The 16,209-nt window shown below is 41.3% G+C and overlaps 1 protein-coding gene across 12 annotated transcripts in view; it reads left to right on the top strand.

The window, feature by feature from the left end:
• The window catches only part of tns1a (tensin 1a), a 77,675-nt gene that overhangs the window by 44,070 nt on the left and 17,396 nt on the right, over positions 1–16,209 (top strand). For all 12 annotated transcript variants that reach the window (XM_069163970.1, XM_069163959.1, XM_069163963.1 and 9 more), the window contains 12 exons: positions 854–903; positions 1,948–2,119; positions 2,211–2,261; positions 2,408–2,530; positions 2,852–2,916; positions 3,396–3,479; positions 5,847–5,959; positions 6,059–6,119; positions 6,237–6,312; positions 6,461–6,590; positions 7,235–7,300; positions 7,429–7,554. In XM_069163970.1, coding sequence (XP_069020071.1) covers positions 854–903; positions 1,948–2,119; positions 2,211–2,261; positions 2,408–2,530; positions 2,852–2,916; positions 3,396–3,479; positions 5,847–5,959; positions 6,059–6,119; positions 6,237–6,312; positions 6,461–6,590; positions 7,235–7,300; positions 7,429–7,554 — 1,117 coding nt within the window. The remainder of the gene's footprint in view (positions 1–853; positions 904–1,947; positions 2,120–2,210; positions 2,262–2,407; positions 2,531–2,851; positions 2,917–3,395; positions 3,480–5,846; positions 5,960–6,058; positions 6,120–6,236; positions 6,313–6,460; positions 6,591–7,234; positions 7,301–7,428; positions 7,555–16,209) is intronic.

The following is a 16,209-nucleotide window of genomic DNA, read 5'->3' on the forward strand; positions in this document are numbered from 1 at the left end:
GGATTAGCTTCATCTGTGAGAAGCAGCAGTATAGAGTGCTGTGTGTTTAACCTTGCGCCATGATTAGAGACCCTTCATCCCAACATGACTGTTTAACCACTTGAACACTCGCTCTTCATGACATTGTGGGAAAAAGTAAAGAATGTCACAGAAGATGTAAGCTGTCGTTTTGTCTTTTTGGATGGCTTCATCTTCTCGGCAGCAGCTGACTCGCACAGACACGCTTTCCCCGCGGCCGACAAACAGTGTGAGGAACAGCCAACCCAACGAGCATCTATTATGCAGCGATTCCTCGATAGTGCGGAGTACTTAGTAACATTTTCCCTCTGCAGTCCGATTAACAGTAAAACAGCTTGACTTCCGCTCCTTTCTCTGTAAATAACTAAATACAGGACAAGATAATTAAAGTGTGTGCTGAAGTCCTGACAGGACCTGAGTCAGGATGGTTCTCTCCCCGAACACAATTATGTGATTTTTTTTTTTCTCCTCCTCTTCCTCCTTTCTCTTGTTTCTTCTCTTTACTTATTTTGTTTCTTCTTCTCCTCTGCTTCTTCTTTTATTCCTTTTGTTTTTACCTTATCTTCTTTTCCATCCTTTATTCTCCCTCTCTTCAAGCTTCTTCTTCTTCTTTGTTTTCTTCTCTTTTTATCTTTCTCTTCCTGCTCCTTTTTCTCTTTTTTCTTTTCAAAACAGTTTCAGTTTTGCTTCTGTGATCTGACTTTTCCCTAATGGGTTATGTCAGATTGTAATTCAATAACATCATCACGATTACCAGATGCAGTTTGTTTATGACTCTTCTTTTCAGCCTCTGCCTCTGTGTGTGTGTGTGTGTGTGTGTGTGTGTGCTCACCAGGGATCTACGAGGTCCTGCAAGAGTGTGGAGATACTGCGAAAGCAGTCGCGGTAAGACAGCATCGTCATACAGTCACGTTGTTGGCAGATTCAAAGACGTCCACACTTCATTCATTAGACAAAACAGCAGTAGATATGGAATCAATTAAGAAGAGATTAAGTGATCAGATATTTTTCCTGCAGCATATTCCGGTTTCTTCAGAAAATCCACCAAGCATGACATCGAGGATGACCAAATGATTATTCTTTAATTCATTATGATCTGTCTTACGATGTCTCTATTTTATGACGACCATCAAAAAATTATTGCTTGTCCTGGACGTGTGGTCTTTTTTAGGAATGTGACTCCCCTTCCATACTTTCAGTTGTCTGTTATTCTTCGAGCATGGCCTTTCCTCGTGCGGGGCTTTACTGTTTGCCCACGAGCCAACAAACCTGATCGCTGTTTGGCCAGCGAAATAGGTTGCGTAACATCAGCAGAGGTCATGTCAACAGTCAGGGAAGGATTGTAAATCTCTTCCTTTCCAAGAAATATATGAGAGAGCTGCAGGAGTTTACGTTTGATCAAGTGGATGTTTGCAATGAACTATGTCGTTATTCCCAGAGAGAAATCGGAGAGTTCAAGAAATGTTCTCCCAGCAGCTGTAAAAAAAAAAGAGTCGCAGCAGTCCTTGTATGGATAATGCTCATGACAAATTGGACACGGCAGCTGTAAAGGCATCCTCTTCACAGGTCTTCACACCAAATCTAAACTTCTAACACGTCTTCAGAAAACTTCTTCAACATTTGTCCAAACTGATGTTTAATTTCAGTGTTTGTCTTCCTTTTTTTTTTTTTTTACAGTCGGTCAGTTCGGTTTGTAGATCAGCTGCATGAATAGCAAGCGGTGAGCGATAAATGGAGGCAGACGTTCAAAATTAAGAAATAGATTTGCTTAGGGACAAGAAAAGTAAAACGAAAACGTAAGATAGCTTTAGTACTGTGCACCTGAGCGGGGCAGATGTTGACCACCAAAAAGTTAAAACTGATTTAGAGATGTACAGTCTGCTGCTGGAAGCATTAGCAAAACACCCTCTCCTCCCTTTTCATCTCTAGGAGTCAGAGTGTGGTTCAGGCCATGGAGGAGAGCTATGAGGTGGACCTGGTCTACATCACAGAGAGGATCATCTCTGTCTCTTTCCCCGCCGCTGCCGAGGAGCGCAGCTACACCACCCACCTCAAGGAGGTGGCGACGATGCTGCGGTCAAAACATGGCGAACACTATCTGGTAAGAGAGACATACAAACACATGCACAGACTCTTGTGTTTGTTGTGAGACAGGTTTGATTTACTTATACTCCCCCTCTTTCTGATTTCAGATGCTCAACCTGAGCGAGTGGCAGAATGACTTAACAAAGTTAAACCACAAGGTACAAACACCACTGCAGTTATATCAGTTTTGTTTTTTGAAACCAGAAATACTGCCATATCTGTAAGTAGACTTCATGTGTGAGAGGAGAGAAACCACAAATGTGAAAAAAATGAAACCTCCTGTGGTCTCAATGATCGTTCTCAGGTTCTAGAGTTCGGCTGGCCAGACCACCACGCTCCAGCGCTGGACAAGATCTGCAGCATGTGCAAGGCCATCGATACGTGGCTCAATGGAGACCCACGTAACGTGGTGGTGCTACACAACAAGGTAAAAGAGGGAAGGCAAGAACCAAAGTGTCAATACAGAAAGGTTGTGGTTTTACAGGGGTTACTGTAGGTGCTGAACCATTTCTTGGGCAGGCATAGACTTCCTGTAGGCATCACTGTGAGGTTGCCAGGCAACCAGCAAAAACGTAAAATATAAGTTTTCTCTTGCCGAACACTACATCACACTTTAAGGATGATTTGTTTGACCCCTGTTTCTTGATGATTAATACAAAGAGAGTTGATCCCTTTGAAATGATTCCTGCATCAAATATAGTTTTATATCACGTAACTGAGTCCTGTTGTGTCTGTTTCTGTGTCACAGGGGAACCGAGGTCGCACAGGGGTGGTGGTGGCTGCGTACATGCACTACAGCAACATATCAGCAAGGTATCAAGCACGTCATGATCAGCAGACACATCCAGCAACATACTGAAATTCAATGTTACATTGGAGACTCTAAACAGCAGAGGTGAAAATGTCAGGCTGTCAGTTTTGAAAAAAGTGTGATTTAAGTACTACAAAGGTTTTGTAAGGACATGAGCAACAATCCATCAAAGTTGGGTCTTGAAGTCTGAGAGATGAGCAGCCTTGAAAATTAAACACTGATGTGATTATTACAGCTAAACACTCCGTCCTGGACAGCTTATTTTTCTGGCTCTGTTAGAAGAAAGTGTTATCATTCTTTAATGCAACCAGATGTTAACAGGTGGGAAGAAGCCAGGAGGACTTTAGAAATGATGAAGGCTGGGAGATATTTCTAAAGCTCAAACTGGGGACAAATCTGCAGGTTTTCCAAAATAAAGATACTTTACTCCTAAATGCTTGCTGGTAATAACAATCAATCTATTTAATTTTGTGTCGTGCAGTGCTGACCAGGCATTGGACAGATTTGCCATGAGGCGCTTCTACGAGGACAAAGCACTTCCTGTGGGGCAGCCATCACAGAAAAGGTAAATTATTACCTCATTTCCTGTTGTTACCTCAGTTCCTGTTCTGACTGATGTCACCTGTACTTGCACATAACAGTGTCACAAAAAATGCTTCTTGGGTTTTGCAGTTCAGCAGACAAGTAAATCTGTTGCTTGCACTCGTGCTGTTGCTTTTTTTGTTTTTGGAGAAGGTAACAAAAGAAACCACCAAACTGTTGAAATACAGAGTTTGGCTCCTGCTGCAGCCCCATACACACTACGTCAACTCCATCGCTCCCATTTTGTTTTAGAAAAATCCTGCAGAGGAAATTCTTTTTCTTTTTTCATCTGTTTATCTCCAATTCCGCTTTAATTGGGATAATTGTGAATAAATGTCACAGCACAGGGAGCAGCTATCTATCTTGTCCGTCTGAGGGATTCCACTGGTGTCTCCTGGGAGGCTGCGAGCCTCGTTGGTAGTTCATTCCCATCTTTTAAGCACTTCAGATCATATTTTCCTTCAATTCTTCTCCACTTTTAGCGCTGAGTGTTGAAAGATAATGTCCTCTCCATGAACAGAGAGCAAAACAGTGGAGTAAATTCCAAACCAGAGCAGGTCAAACTAATCAAGCATGGTTTAAAGGTATTTAAGCAATTCATTATTGTGAATGCAGTTCACTCTGGGGAGACCGTCCTCTCAGTCATCCTTCTTTAAGTCATAAATCTCCTCCTACCATATTATTAGCTCCCGCGGCGTTATTCGACAGTCAACTGCTTAAAGGCCTGACCCCTCGCAGTCTCCACCTGAGGAGAGAGGAGTCTCCATCTGAGCTTCTCAGGGAAGATGAGCAGGAAAAAGGTTACCGGGGAATAAACAAAGGAACACAGGAAACACCAGGGGACTTAACACCACTTCATTTCAGTCAGTGAATTAGGCAGCCAGCCATTCTTTAACAGGTCTATAGGCTTGCCCTCTGCCCCGCTGCTATTTCCTGGCTCGGATATAATTATCTCTGCCCCTGGAGTCTGCCGGTATTATGGTCTGGAATGTATGACATTAACATCAGGAGCAGGAGATGAGCTCAGTCAGTCCGCTGCTGCCATGAAAGCTTGTAAAAGGTTGGATTAAAGGCGTTATGTGTAGCCTTTTATTATCATTGAGTTATTATCATGTTAATGGTAGCATGCTGCAATAAACAGAATGAACGCTTGCTGAGAGGTTTGGCTGCCTCTTGTGTGACACTGGGTCAGATTCAGCTGGAAATGTGCGGACTTGATTTATGGAACAAAACATTTTGCTTTAAGTGGAACTTGTTTTATGTGCTTTTGTAGTTTTTAATAGGAAGAACTTGAATAGAAATGGCAGGAATGAGAGGGTTACAACTTGCACAACACGTGCTTTGTTTTTACTGGTGTTTTTTTGGCACACATAAAAGTTAATTGGCGTCAACTTTTGGTGTCACTGCTTCACAGGCCACAGGCCAGACAGTCCAACGCCAAGCAGTTTAGCAAATTATAGTTTCTGTAACAACATGATTGTGTGATTGTCAATTAAGTGATATTTTAGTAAAGAAAGAATGAAAACAACATGATGTGACGGAGGGTTTAAGAATGAGTGATGTTGCTGCTTTCAGGACATGTGGTGTTCATTTTTGTCAGTGTTTATAAAGCGTTGATGTATAGCCTTGTTTCCATCCGTCTTTTAAATACAGTGAGATCAGTTGGAAGACTTTAGTGATTCAGCTCCTTCAGTGTGAAGCATTTTAATTAAAGGTAGGCCCAGGGTTTAGACACTGATGGTGGAGGAGTAACACCTGCAGGACGGTCAGGTAAACTCTTAGATGAATTTGGTCTTTTATTGAGGTAACTGTTCAATTTGAAAATTGACCATCATTTGGACAGAAATATATCTGATGGTAGAAATTAAGAGAGACATGTGAGGGAGTTAAAAAGACCAACAGGCTGAAAGGTTCATTGGATAGTAATATCTTGATAAAAGTTGTCTCACACACATGTGCTGTAACTACAAGCTCTTCCTCCTCTCAGCGCTGCTAAAATGGCATCCCCACTCGGTCTAATTGAATTTCTAAAGGCTAAACCATCTGGCCACTGACAGCCGAGCAAGGCTGGGGGTGTCTGCATGTAGCGACCCGCAGGTCAAGGTGACATTAGGTACCATCATCATTATCATCATTAACAACCAGACCACACTAACTCAACAGACCCCCAACTGGCCTCTGTACACACCAGCTCACCCTGACGTTTCCCGGAGTGGATAAAGGCTGTTTTACACTCCGAGTGGAAGTCCATTCTGTCTGTGCTGTTGGAGCTGACAGGCGGGGAAGGTGAACCACACAGAACGAGGGTGTATTGTAGACTTCAGTGCTCTTCTTCTTCCTTTGTGTGTAGGTATGTGCGATACTTCAACGGGCTTCTTTCGGGACACATAAAGATCAACAACAAGCCTCTGTTTCTGCATCACGTCATCATGCACGGCATACCCAACTTTGAATCCAAAGGAGGTGAGTATCTGCCTCTTCTAAAAAATATACAGACGGAACTCAGTTTTTTTCTGCTTTTCTTGAAAACCTTTTAACTTTAATGTTAATGTCACCTCACAGGCTGCCGTCCTTTCCTGAAGATCTACCAGGCAATGCAACCAGTCTATACATCAGGAATATAGTATGGACACTTTTATTCCAGTTCAGTGTGCTTTGTGTTTGAATCCAGGGCAAAACTGAGCCTAGGATGTAATTAGCAACAGAAAATTAAAGATTATTTTTGTCAATTTTACCACAGCAATGTGCAAGGAGACAGCAACACCAGTATCTGTATCACTATTGAACCCGGACTGCTGCTGAAGGGAGACATCTTGGTGAGATTTCAAAGAGAACATTGAGTTTAAAACTCTAATATGGATACTTTTGCTTGTAATTTTGTTATTTTAATATACAAAGAAAAGTGCCAACACTTAACAAACTGATGTATTGATGATTCTTCCCCTGACTCTTCCTTTCCTGTAGCTGAAGTGTTACCACAAGAGGTACAGAAACCCGACCAGAGACGTGGTGTTCAGGGTGCAGTTCCACACCTGCGCCATCCACGACCTCGGGGTGGTTTTCGGGAAGAACGAGCTGGACGAGACCTTCAAAGGTTACTGCAGACTTTGCATCTTTGTCTTGTGTTTGACAGTGTCTGTACCATTATGTAATCATGAGGAAAATCTAATAGAGTATAGTGTGTATGTGAGTCAAGCCATTCAGAAGAGTTTACGAAACACTCATCACAAGTACACATAAGGTCATTGTTTTCAGGCAATATGATCAGAAAAACAGATTTCTTTAAAAACGTTTTTACTCTTGGATTTTAGAACATGTAAAAGTTCTTGTTCCCTGCTGCAAGAGGACACTGTTCCCCACCGTTTTATAGCAAACAGGGTCCTCTGGTGGTGAAGGCAGCTCAGCATTCACCTACAGTCATATTAAAGACATATGCAAAAGCTATCATCTAATTATGATCAAGATTACTTGCAATTCCTTGAAGTTTTTGCAGTCAAAGAAAACACTGAATATTTTTTAATAATCTACCTTTTGCAAAAATTTTGACATTATTCATATTATTTAAAAGGGAAAGTGGAAATAATGAGTCCCGAGATTGATACACTGAAATTAAGATCTTCCAAGCAGATTCAAATGGATGGAAATGTATTGTACGCAACACATCTGTGTCTTTGTGCATTGTGTGCCTCTGTTTCCACACAAAAACAAAAATCACACTTTTGTTGTTTATCTCTACAGATGACAGGTTCCCAGAGTACGGGAAGGTGGAGTTTGTGTTCTCATACGGACCAGAGAAAATCAAAGGTAATCCATTTTTCCAAACTGACAGGAGAAAAAGTTTGATTGTTGATGCACCTATATATATATTTAATGTGACAGTTAATATGCTCTGTGTAAGGGCCCTGTCACTCATCCCATCTTATGTTCCTCAGGTCTGGGCCACCTGGAGAACGGGCCGTGCGTCTCCGTGGACTACAACACTCAAGATGCTCTGATCCGCTGGGACTCGTACGACAACTTTGAACATCGCTGTGAGGACACTGCAGACGGCGAGCACAGTATGTCCACACACAGCCACAGAGTCTGATGGATAGGTTGTCTCCACTCATCCACAGTTACTAATAGAGACTTTCAGTCTTGCCGTGTCATCCAGAATTGCTGCTTTGGCCTTTGGATTTTCTCCTTTCAGATGTCATTGGTTGAGCTCACATAAGGACAGAGACAGAGCGTCACCTGAATAAGAAATTCATTTGTTTTGCAAACTGATTAACAGGAAAATGTAAAGAAACGGCAGCTTTATCCCTCAAAATATTTTTTTTTATTTTCAAATGAATAAAAACAAAACCAGTTTTCCTCTATTTAGATGCAAAACCCTGACTTTCACTGATGCACATATAAGATCCAACCCAGGATTCACACATAAATCACATCCCTCAGTCAAACAGATTAACCTCTTTGGCTTCCACACACTCTGCACCCTGCAGTCTGAAGAGGAGACCTGTCTGTGTTTTTCTGCTCTTCACATACATTTGCTCTTCTCTGAGCTGCCTGTGAGGCCCGGCACCCTCCTCCTCCTCCGCCCTGTCAATTAGGCCTTTTAATAGCCGCTGCAGAAATAGGGGGGCGTCAGTCGCCCTGCGACTAGCTGCCCCCTCCCCAGGGGGGTTTGTAACCTGAAACGCCACCAATTCCAACTCCCACAAGCACCCAAATCCACTTCAAGCTTTTGCTTCTGTGCCAGGAGTTCAGGAATTTGAAATGTGGACACCGATAATTAAGAATCTTCATTTATTTTCTCTTTATTAGGAATTAAGTAGTAATAATAATAATAATAATAACTTTATTTGTATGTTTTTCCTACATAGTGCTTCAAACACTTTTATGGTAAAATATTAAACCAAATAATGAAGTAGATGTTTTTCTGTTTTCATTCTGACTTTATGTTCTTCTATTATTATAAATATATTATTATCCCTCAATATATAACCAGTTCCCTTTGTAAGTGGGTATATCCAGTTTATGAATGAGTAATGGAAAGTCTCTGGCTAAAAGGATGTTGGAGGGAAGTGGGATCGTTGAACAGCCGAACATAACACATCATTACAAGCTGATTTCTGGAATATATTTAATAATACAGTTTTTTGTTTGTTTTTTATGTACTGTGTCCACTAACAGCTGACAGCCTTGCAGAGTCCCTTGGATCCCCTCAGTGATGATGAGATTCATGATTACTGCTGTTAATTAAAGAAATTTGCACAAACAGGAGAATGTATTCTCCCTCAGTTGATTCAGGACTTGGCCGTCTTTGTGGGGCTGCATCCACTTTTATATATGGGATTTTTTTTTTTTTTTTTTTTTTTTTTTTTACGGCTTTGCAAAGACCCATTTCATTTTTATGAACATCCCCAGAGAACCGTTGTAGTAATTGCTGTGTTGCAAGAAGGTCAGTGGGAATTGCCGGGATTGCAAGTTTGAGCCTAATTGAATGGGCGGCGATGTTCTCAGCACTCAGCAGAAAAACCTCTCGGCCAGTTTATTCATTTCTCTAATTGCAGCCTTTCGCTTTTACACTTGGACGTGAGAGTGTGAATGTTCAGAGGAGGCTGGTACAGGAACACAGTGTCCGTTTTTACAGGGTTTGGATGGACAGGGGATGCAGTAGGGCTTGCTTTTTTTGGAAGGTGCAACAATGAAGTGTAGCCAAAAAATGATTCAACTAAATTGCAGGCGAACTGTTTACAAAGTTTAAAAAGACTTTAAAATTGTGCCAAAAAAGACTTTGGGATTTTTTTTTTTGTCGTTGGAAAAGTAATGAACGATCACTGGGGAGAAAGATGTTTGATATGATGGTCACTGAGAGCATGTTAATCATGTGTAAAATACACATCTGAGTCGGTGAACTCAGGTGACCACATACACCAAAGCCAAGTGAATAACACTGATAAGCTCTATAACAGAATGGTCTATTTTTACATGCTACAGCTCCGTGGACATTCATCACTCATCAGGCATCATTTAAAGAATCCAGTCTTGTTTATTTGTCTGGGTGTTAAACGAATGTTTCATCCTCAGGCGTTGACGTCTGAATGCATCGGGGAGCTCGTCTAACTCTTCCTGACGGCATTTTTAACGGAGCCCACTGACCTTGGAAATCCAGTTGAGAGGACTCAGCGAAAGATGGGTGTCTTAAAAGGGTCTGCAAGATTAGGAAGCTTAGAGGTGTGTGTATTTCGTACTGATGCACGCACTCATGAGGAACGTGAGGAGAGGCATCCTTAGCTTTCTTTAACAGTAGGTATTTTGTGGCCAGTGTTGTACTTGAGCTGTTGTTGAGTGTGGCGGGTACATTTTGTGTGTATTTGTCCAGCTGTTTGTGTTGGTGTTACACAGTATATTTGTGCTATATGGGCATGCATAGTGGTCCGTATGTGCCTGTAAATTTTTTATGTTTTTTATGGTGTGTGTGTGTGTGTGCACAGTGCATCTTGTGTTTGTCGGCTTGCCTTTGCTCCACTAATAGCTCTGTGGTCCAGAGGCAGCTGTCGACCCGGAGGTCAAACCAGTCAGGAGGCCACAGTTTTGGGGCACTGAGTGGTCGTACAGTTTTTTTTTTACTGCTACAAGCAAATCTTCTTTTAAAAATAAAAAGTGCATCATCAGAAAACCGTTAAATTCCAGATGTTATGATTACAGGGTCTGATTTTGAAGCAGGTCTGCAGGATGGCTGTAAGAAAGATGATTCTCTTCCAGAGCCGTTACAATGCCTCCACTCAATTTCTCATTCTGGCAGATGGTATGCAAAGATGATAGAAATATCACTTTTAACAGATTTATCTGCCCCCTTCAAATAAGTTAAAAGCATCATTTAGTAAATAAATGGATTTTAAGTCAAGTATTATGATTGAAAACACGAATACTATATGTACATTTTTAGAAATACTACAGAATCTTTGCAGTTTTTATTAGGTCTTTCAGTCATATAACATACAAAGCATGATGGAAAACAAATATTACAATATGAAGCTATTAATTAGGTAATATTTATAAACCTGTGAGAGAAACAGTCCCTGTTGTTGGAATATAAGGAGTCCCTGATCTCCAGGAAGAAAGGCGAACAATGACTAAAAGCAGACTTGCCACAGGAGAATCAGTGTGTGCGTGTTGTGTACAGGAGGGCGGCGGGCCCAGTGACAGCGCAGGCTGTCTTCCTTGTTAACCCCTTCCTCCCATATTTGGCTGGGGCCGAACCCTGAAACATGTCTGGAATAACTGGATAGAGACAGACAGAGAGACAGAGATAGAGAGACAGCCACAGAGAGGCTGAGAGAAACGGAGAGACACACTTTTTTAAAGTTTTAACTGCAAAGCAAGTGTGTTTTTTTAGATTGTTGAATTTTGCTGCATTAAAAAGGAAAATAGAAGGCGAGAATAAGAAATAAAGTAAAATTGAGGAAACAAGAAGAGAAGCTGACCTGGTGAGTAGTACTATGAGGACACAACTTCAAACTTTTTTTTACGAGTGAAACCTCCGTCGAGTTCAAATGATCATGTGTTTTTGCATGTAACATTCAGCAAATTCAAATGTCGTTAAATTACACTTAACAATTAGCAGAAGTTGTTATTTTTGTTGGATAAATGGCTTCTTTCTGCTTTTAAAATATCACCAAGACAAAATGACATGAGTGCAACTTTTTGTCTACTAGGTCTGCAGACACAAGAGTCTGTTTGTCTGTTTTATTGTGTTTCCATGTCAACAAGGTTGCATCCTGTGTGTTTGGCACCTATATGGTAGAAAATGAGTCATGGAGCGAGCAATTTGTGTGTGGAACATTTTATGAGCAGGGTGTAATTTTGGGTACACCAAAACTATTAGGCACATTGGTTGGTAGCTTCATGTGAGCTGCAGAGAGCTTGGACTGGGAGACGGTGCATGTAGGATTTGTTTCAATAACTATTCTGGATACAGTGTTTGAAAAGTTGCTTATTTTTGCTATGAAGTGAAGACTTCAAAATAAGAGATATACTTGAAAAAAAAAAAAAAGTGGTTTATCTTGTGGTATGAAGTCTGTATCAGACAAAATGTTTATTTTATGAGTAGATCTGTGGTGCTTTTAAATAAGATCAGAAGAAATAAGAGGTTCAAAAACAATGTGACTTTGTTCTCAGGTGTGTCTCAAAGCTGTGCACATTAAATGTGGCAGGACAATTTTCTCTCTTTTTTTAAGCATATGCTAAGAAAAGCTGCACAGTCAGGTATTTATTTTAAAAGCTGCCTGTGTGTGTCTTGCATGAGCACATAATGCTTCTAGTTAGACCTCTCGCTGACAGCACAGTGATCTATAGCAGCAGGTTCAAATCCCAACCCTGGAAACCCCGCTGAGTTGGTCCTCATCTCTTAATGCCTCCTTTCTCCTACTGTCTGTCTAGATGTCTCCATATGGCTTTTCTTACCGTCTCTCTGACTTTCACTTCTGCTGTTTCTACATCATTGCTTTAATTAACACAGCTTTATTTCTATTTTTTTGGAAGTGTCTTTGTCAATGTCCTCTGAAAAAACACAGAATGGAAAAAGGTTTTGTTGATGTATGAATACAAAGCCATCCTGTTAGTCCTCTTTTAGTTATTGATTTCAAAGTGAATTTAACCACACATTTTGTCACAATATTTCGACTCTTTGACACTTTGTATTGTTTGACAACACGATTTGAAATATTGAACTTTAAACCTCTATGTAAAATGATGTTCGTAGAAGTTTGAGGCATCTTTAATATCACATTTGTAAGATTGTTACCTTTGGATGAACCTGCAGCAGGAATACGTTTTGTTCTGCTTTCATCCTCGTGACAGAAAAAACATGGACTCGTTCAAAAACATTGCTCCTTATTTAATCTTAGAAAACCGCTTAGATTTCCACATCAGCAATGCATTGAGTTTGCTCGCACTAATACATCACAAGACATCAGCTGCTTCTTGTCCCTCTGTGGCTCATCAGCCCAGAATTCAGCCCCGCAAAAAAGATCCCAGCTCAATCTGACAATTCATCTGTTGCACAGAATGAACAGTCGACATGAATCAGACGTGGTTGGCAGTCGAATATAAAGGCTGGCAGAGAGATAGCTTTTCATGACAGTCACTCAGATGACAGACAGACAGATGGATGACATCACCCTGAAAGCAATCTCGGAGACAGACACTGATACAGTCACGTCACCTCAAACTGAGACAGCCGGACAGTGACAAATAGACCGAGAGGCAGACATGGCAAATATATAACCGCGACAGTTTTCCTTGTGCCAGTCACTGATACACCAACCATGACACCTTTTTCACTGATGGACTGTCACATCATCCCTTATAAAGGTGTCTCTCTTCCTCTCTCACGCTCTGCTGCAAAAAAGGCCAAGATGGAGAGTTCCTTTGCAGTTTAAGCTTAAATTCAAATAATTCTGCTTGGTTCCAATGGAGCTGTAGTTTTTCTAGAATTTACAAAAAACAAATATAGCTTAACAAGGCTGTGAAATACTAATCCTGTGCACAAACATACACTCCCAAAATCAATGAGTTAAGTTGCCATAAAAGTAGAATTGAAGACGAAAAGGCTTAACACGGATATTTTTGCAGTGTTTCTCTGTGCTTCTCTCTCTCTCTCACACACACACACACACACACACACACACACACACACACACACACACACACACACACACACACACACACACTTTAAGAGAAGTCAGTCAGTTGTCACTCAAACTCAGTCACCCTCCGCTGACATGCAGACTGGCTGTCGTCACACTGGTATGAAAGCTGTGAAGGTGAATGTCACATCCTGCTGCGAGATACTCACTGGCTCGCTGACATCACCATGTGTGTGTGTGTGTGTGTAGATGTTTGTGCATGTGCAGACCTGCCTCTTCATGTCAGTGTACAATTGCATTGAGTAATAAATATGTTCCTCATGATGAAAGGTACAGTTTAGATCATCTTTGGCAGACATGGTCAGACTGAACAGAAATACATTATTAGTCCACTTGATTTTTCCTGGAACTAGTGAATGTTAACCCTTGTTTTCCTGAAGATGAATGAAAAATAATCTAGTACGTTTCCAAAATATGATGATGATTCTTCTGCTTGTTCTGAATATTATTGAATTAAGAATCAATTTATTGATTGATCTGCATCTTTTTGCACCAAACTTATCCTCCTTGAAGTTTAGCATCATTTCGGTTTGGCTTTATTGACCTTTGGAGAACAAATGGTTCTTTTCTTCTTTGCCTAACTCCTCTGAACATCCCAGTTTTACTGCTCTGACACACCCAGTTGCCTTCTAACCCACGGACCCTCTCTCAACTCCAAAAAGATCTTTCTTGCAAAGTTGACCTTCCTACTCTAAATAGCTCTTACTTTAGATGCATGCATCTGAATGCATGCGTGTGCATTCATGTAATTATATACCATATCTAATAAAACTATCATTGCACACTTCTTTTCTAAATAGGTGAAAGACCCACCACATGGGTCCATTTTAAACTGCGTGTAAGAGTTAGGTGTGTTTCTATATTTATGTGTGTGTGCTTTGTAAAAATGGGTTTGGTCCATTTATAAGGTCATCGTGTCCCCAATAAGATTGTGAAGTCCATCTCACAGTTTCCACCCTTAAACACTTCTGGAAACTTCTAAAGCTGTCGATGAGAAAATCCAAAGGAAAAAAAAACAAAACGCCATACCTAAGTATAATTTGCCAGCTAATGGTTTTATAAAATACTAGATGGATTAATTTATCAAAATAGAAGTCCATGTGACACATTTATTAACAGTGTCCAGTATCAAATGATATACCATGTTTTCATTGCTCTGTGGGTATGGTGACAAATGGGCCGCTTAATCACCCTGTCTGTTAATCTCGAATGTACTAACTATGTATATAATCCACATTCCAGATGGTACATCTGATCCAGCAGTAACAGTGGTCGTAGCACAATGTCTATTTATAATAAACCATTGGACACAGGTGTTTAAATGGCTTTGTAATGGCCTCCAAGGCTGTGATGTAGCATTGAGACACTCAAGTGAACACTTAAGAGAATACAGCCAAGAGGCGTGTGTGTGTGTGTGTGTGTGTGTGTGTGTGTGTGTGTGTGTGTGTGTGTGTGTGTGTGTGTGTGTGTGTGTGTGTGTGTGTGCAATGCCTGTGGCATTTTCCCAAGAAAGGAAAGGACCTGTCACACGAGAGAATAAAATGCATGCACAGGTGTGCGTGAGAGACAGACACTTTAAGTCAGAGTTGGGTTTTTTCTCTTGCTTTATGGCAAAATACTTCTTGAAAGTGATTTGAATTGTACTGAATGTGTAAATGGGGAGTGCTAAACGTGGTTCTGTCCTTTGAAGCAGAGAGAATGGCACGCTACGCTCGTTTACTGGAGTAGGAAACAAGTTGTTAGCTATTTGTGTTGGCCAAGCCTCGGTGACTCAACCGATCTAATTTGAGGTCCGCTGCAGCTATTTATTGACACCAGAAGAAAACTATTTGTTCTATTCAGAAGGAGAGCTGCTTGTTTGTGTCATTTATAATCAGGGTCAGTGGATTTAACACCAGGCTGGAGCTCTGCTGTCCAGATCTGACTCTAGCATTGTTGCTACTGTACCACCGGCACCATACTGGGATAATAGATATGATTTTTAGTGAGTTGAGCAAGACATGAAAGAGATTCAGTGCCTGGCTTAAAAACACTGTTTGATATTTCCGTTCCTATCGAAGTCAGAAGGATTGCACCAAACTCTTGGGCCAATTCTCTTCACTGGTGGGCAAGAAAATATAACCAGTAAGGTGTTTAATACTTGACCTGTAAGTCAGACGGTCTTTCTGACTTTTGTACAATTCTAATTATTATCCAGCAACATCTTGAGCGCTGTTCACCCAAAAGTTGTTGCTGTGTGCATTTTTATTTGATCTTTTCCTTTCTGTCCTCTCTGAGCCATGACATGTCTGCTCCCCTGATTTAACCTCAGGACGGGGTCAACCAGCAGCTGGGAAAAGAGTCACCCGGACAAAGCTGCATCGTTTTTGCCACAGAGCACTAAAAGATCATCTTTTATGAACAAGAACAAGGGCATTCCCTATTCTGTTAAAGGTCAGCGTGAGCGCTACACAGACATAGACAGAAGAGCTCAGCTGGTGGAAAATGTAGATCACAGTTACAGAATCCATGAAATATTCTAGATTAATTTGAGGCCTTAAAAGTGATAAAACCCTAGTTATTAAGGATTTACACTCCACAGTGTCAATTTTTTTCTTTACTTTGTAAGACACATAGAGAAGGGATCCCCCCTAATGACATCACCAGGCAGGGGTGCTGCAGTGCCGGGCAGACAGATGGCGTGGGAGTTGTAGTTTATTTCAAACGACCCAGGCAGCTGGGTGGAGGTGGAGGTGGTGTTGGTGTTGGAGTCGGAGTCCCTCCCCCCCCGCTGACGGGAACAGCCGAAGATCATCCCAGAGTGCCAGCTCACCCTTTCCAGCCGCTTCGGTGGTACAGCCCTACCTCGCTCCAGTAGAGCACATGCTGGATGACATGAATCAGAGAGGAGAGGGAAAGTGAGAGAAGAAGTCCAGAGGCAGAAGGTTCAGTCACTCCCAGGCTACTGAAGGACTCCTGATGTATGGATGGAAATGTGGTGGCTTTATGATCTAAATCTAACTGAAGAGGAAATATTTC

The sequence above is a fragment of the Embiotoca jacksoni genome, unplaced genomic scaffold (assembly GCF_022577435.1).
Source record: "Embiotoca jacksoni isolate LCO1_2020_lvr unplaced genomic scaffold, fEmbJac1.0.p SCAF_30, whole genome shotgun sequence".
Lineage (NCBI taxonomy): Eukaryota > Metazoa > Chordata > Actinopteri > Embiotocidae > Embiotoca > Embiotoca jacksoni.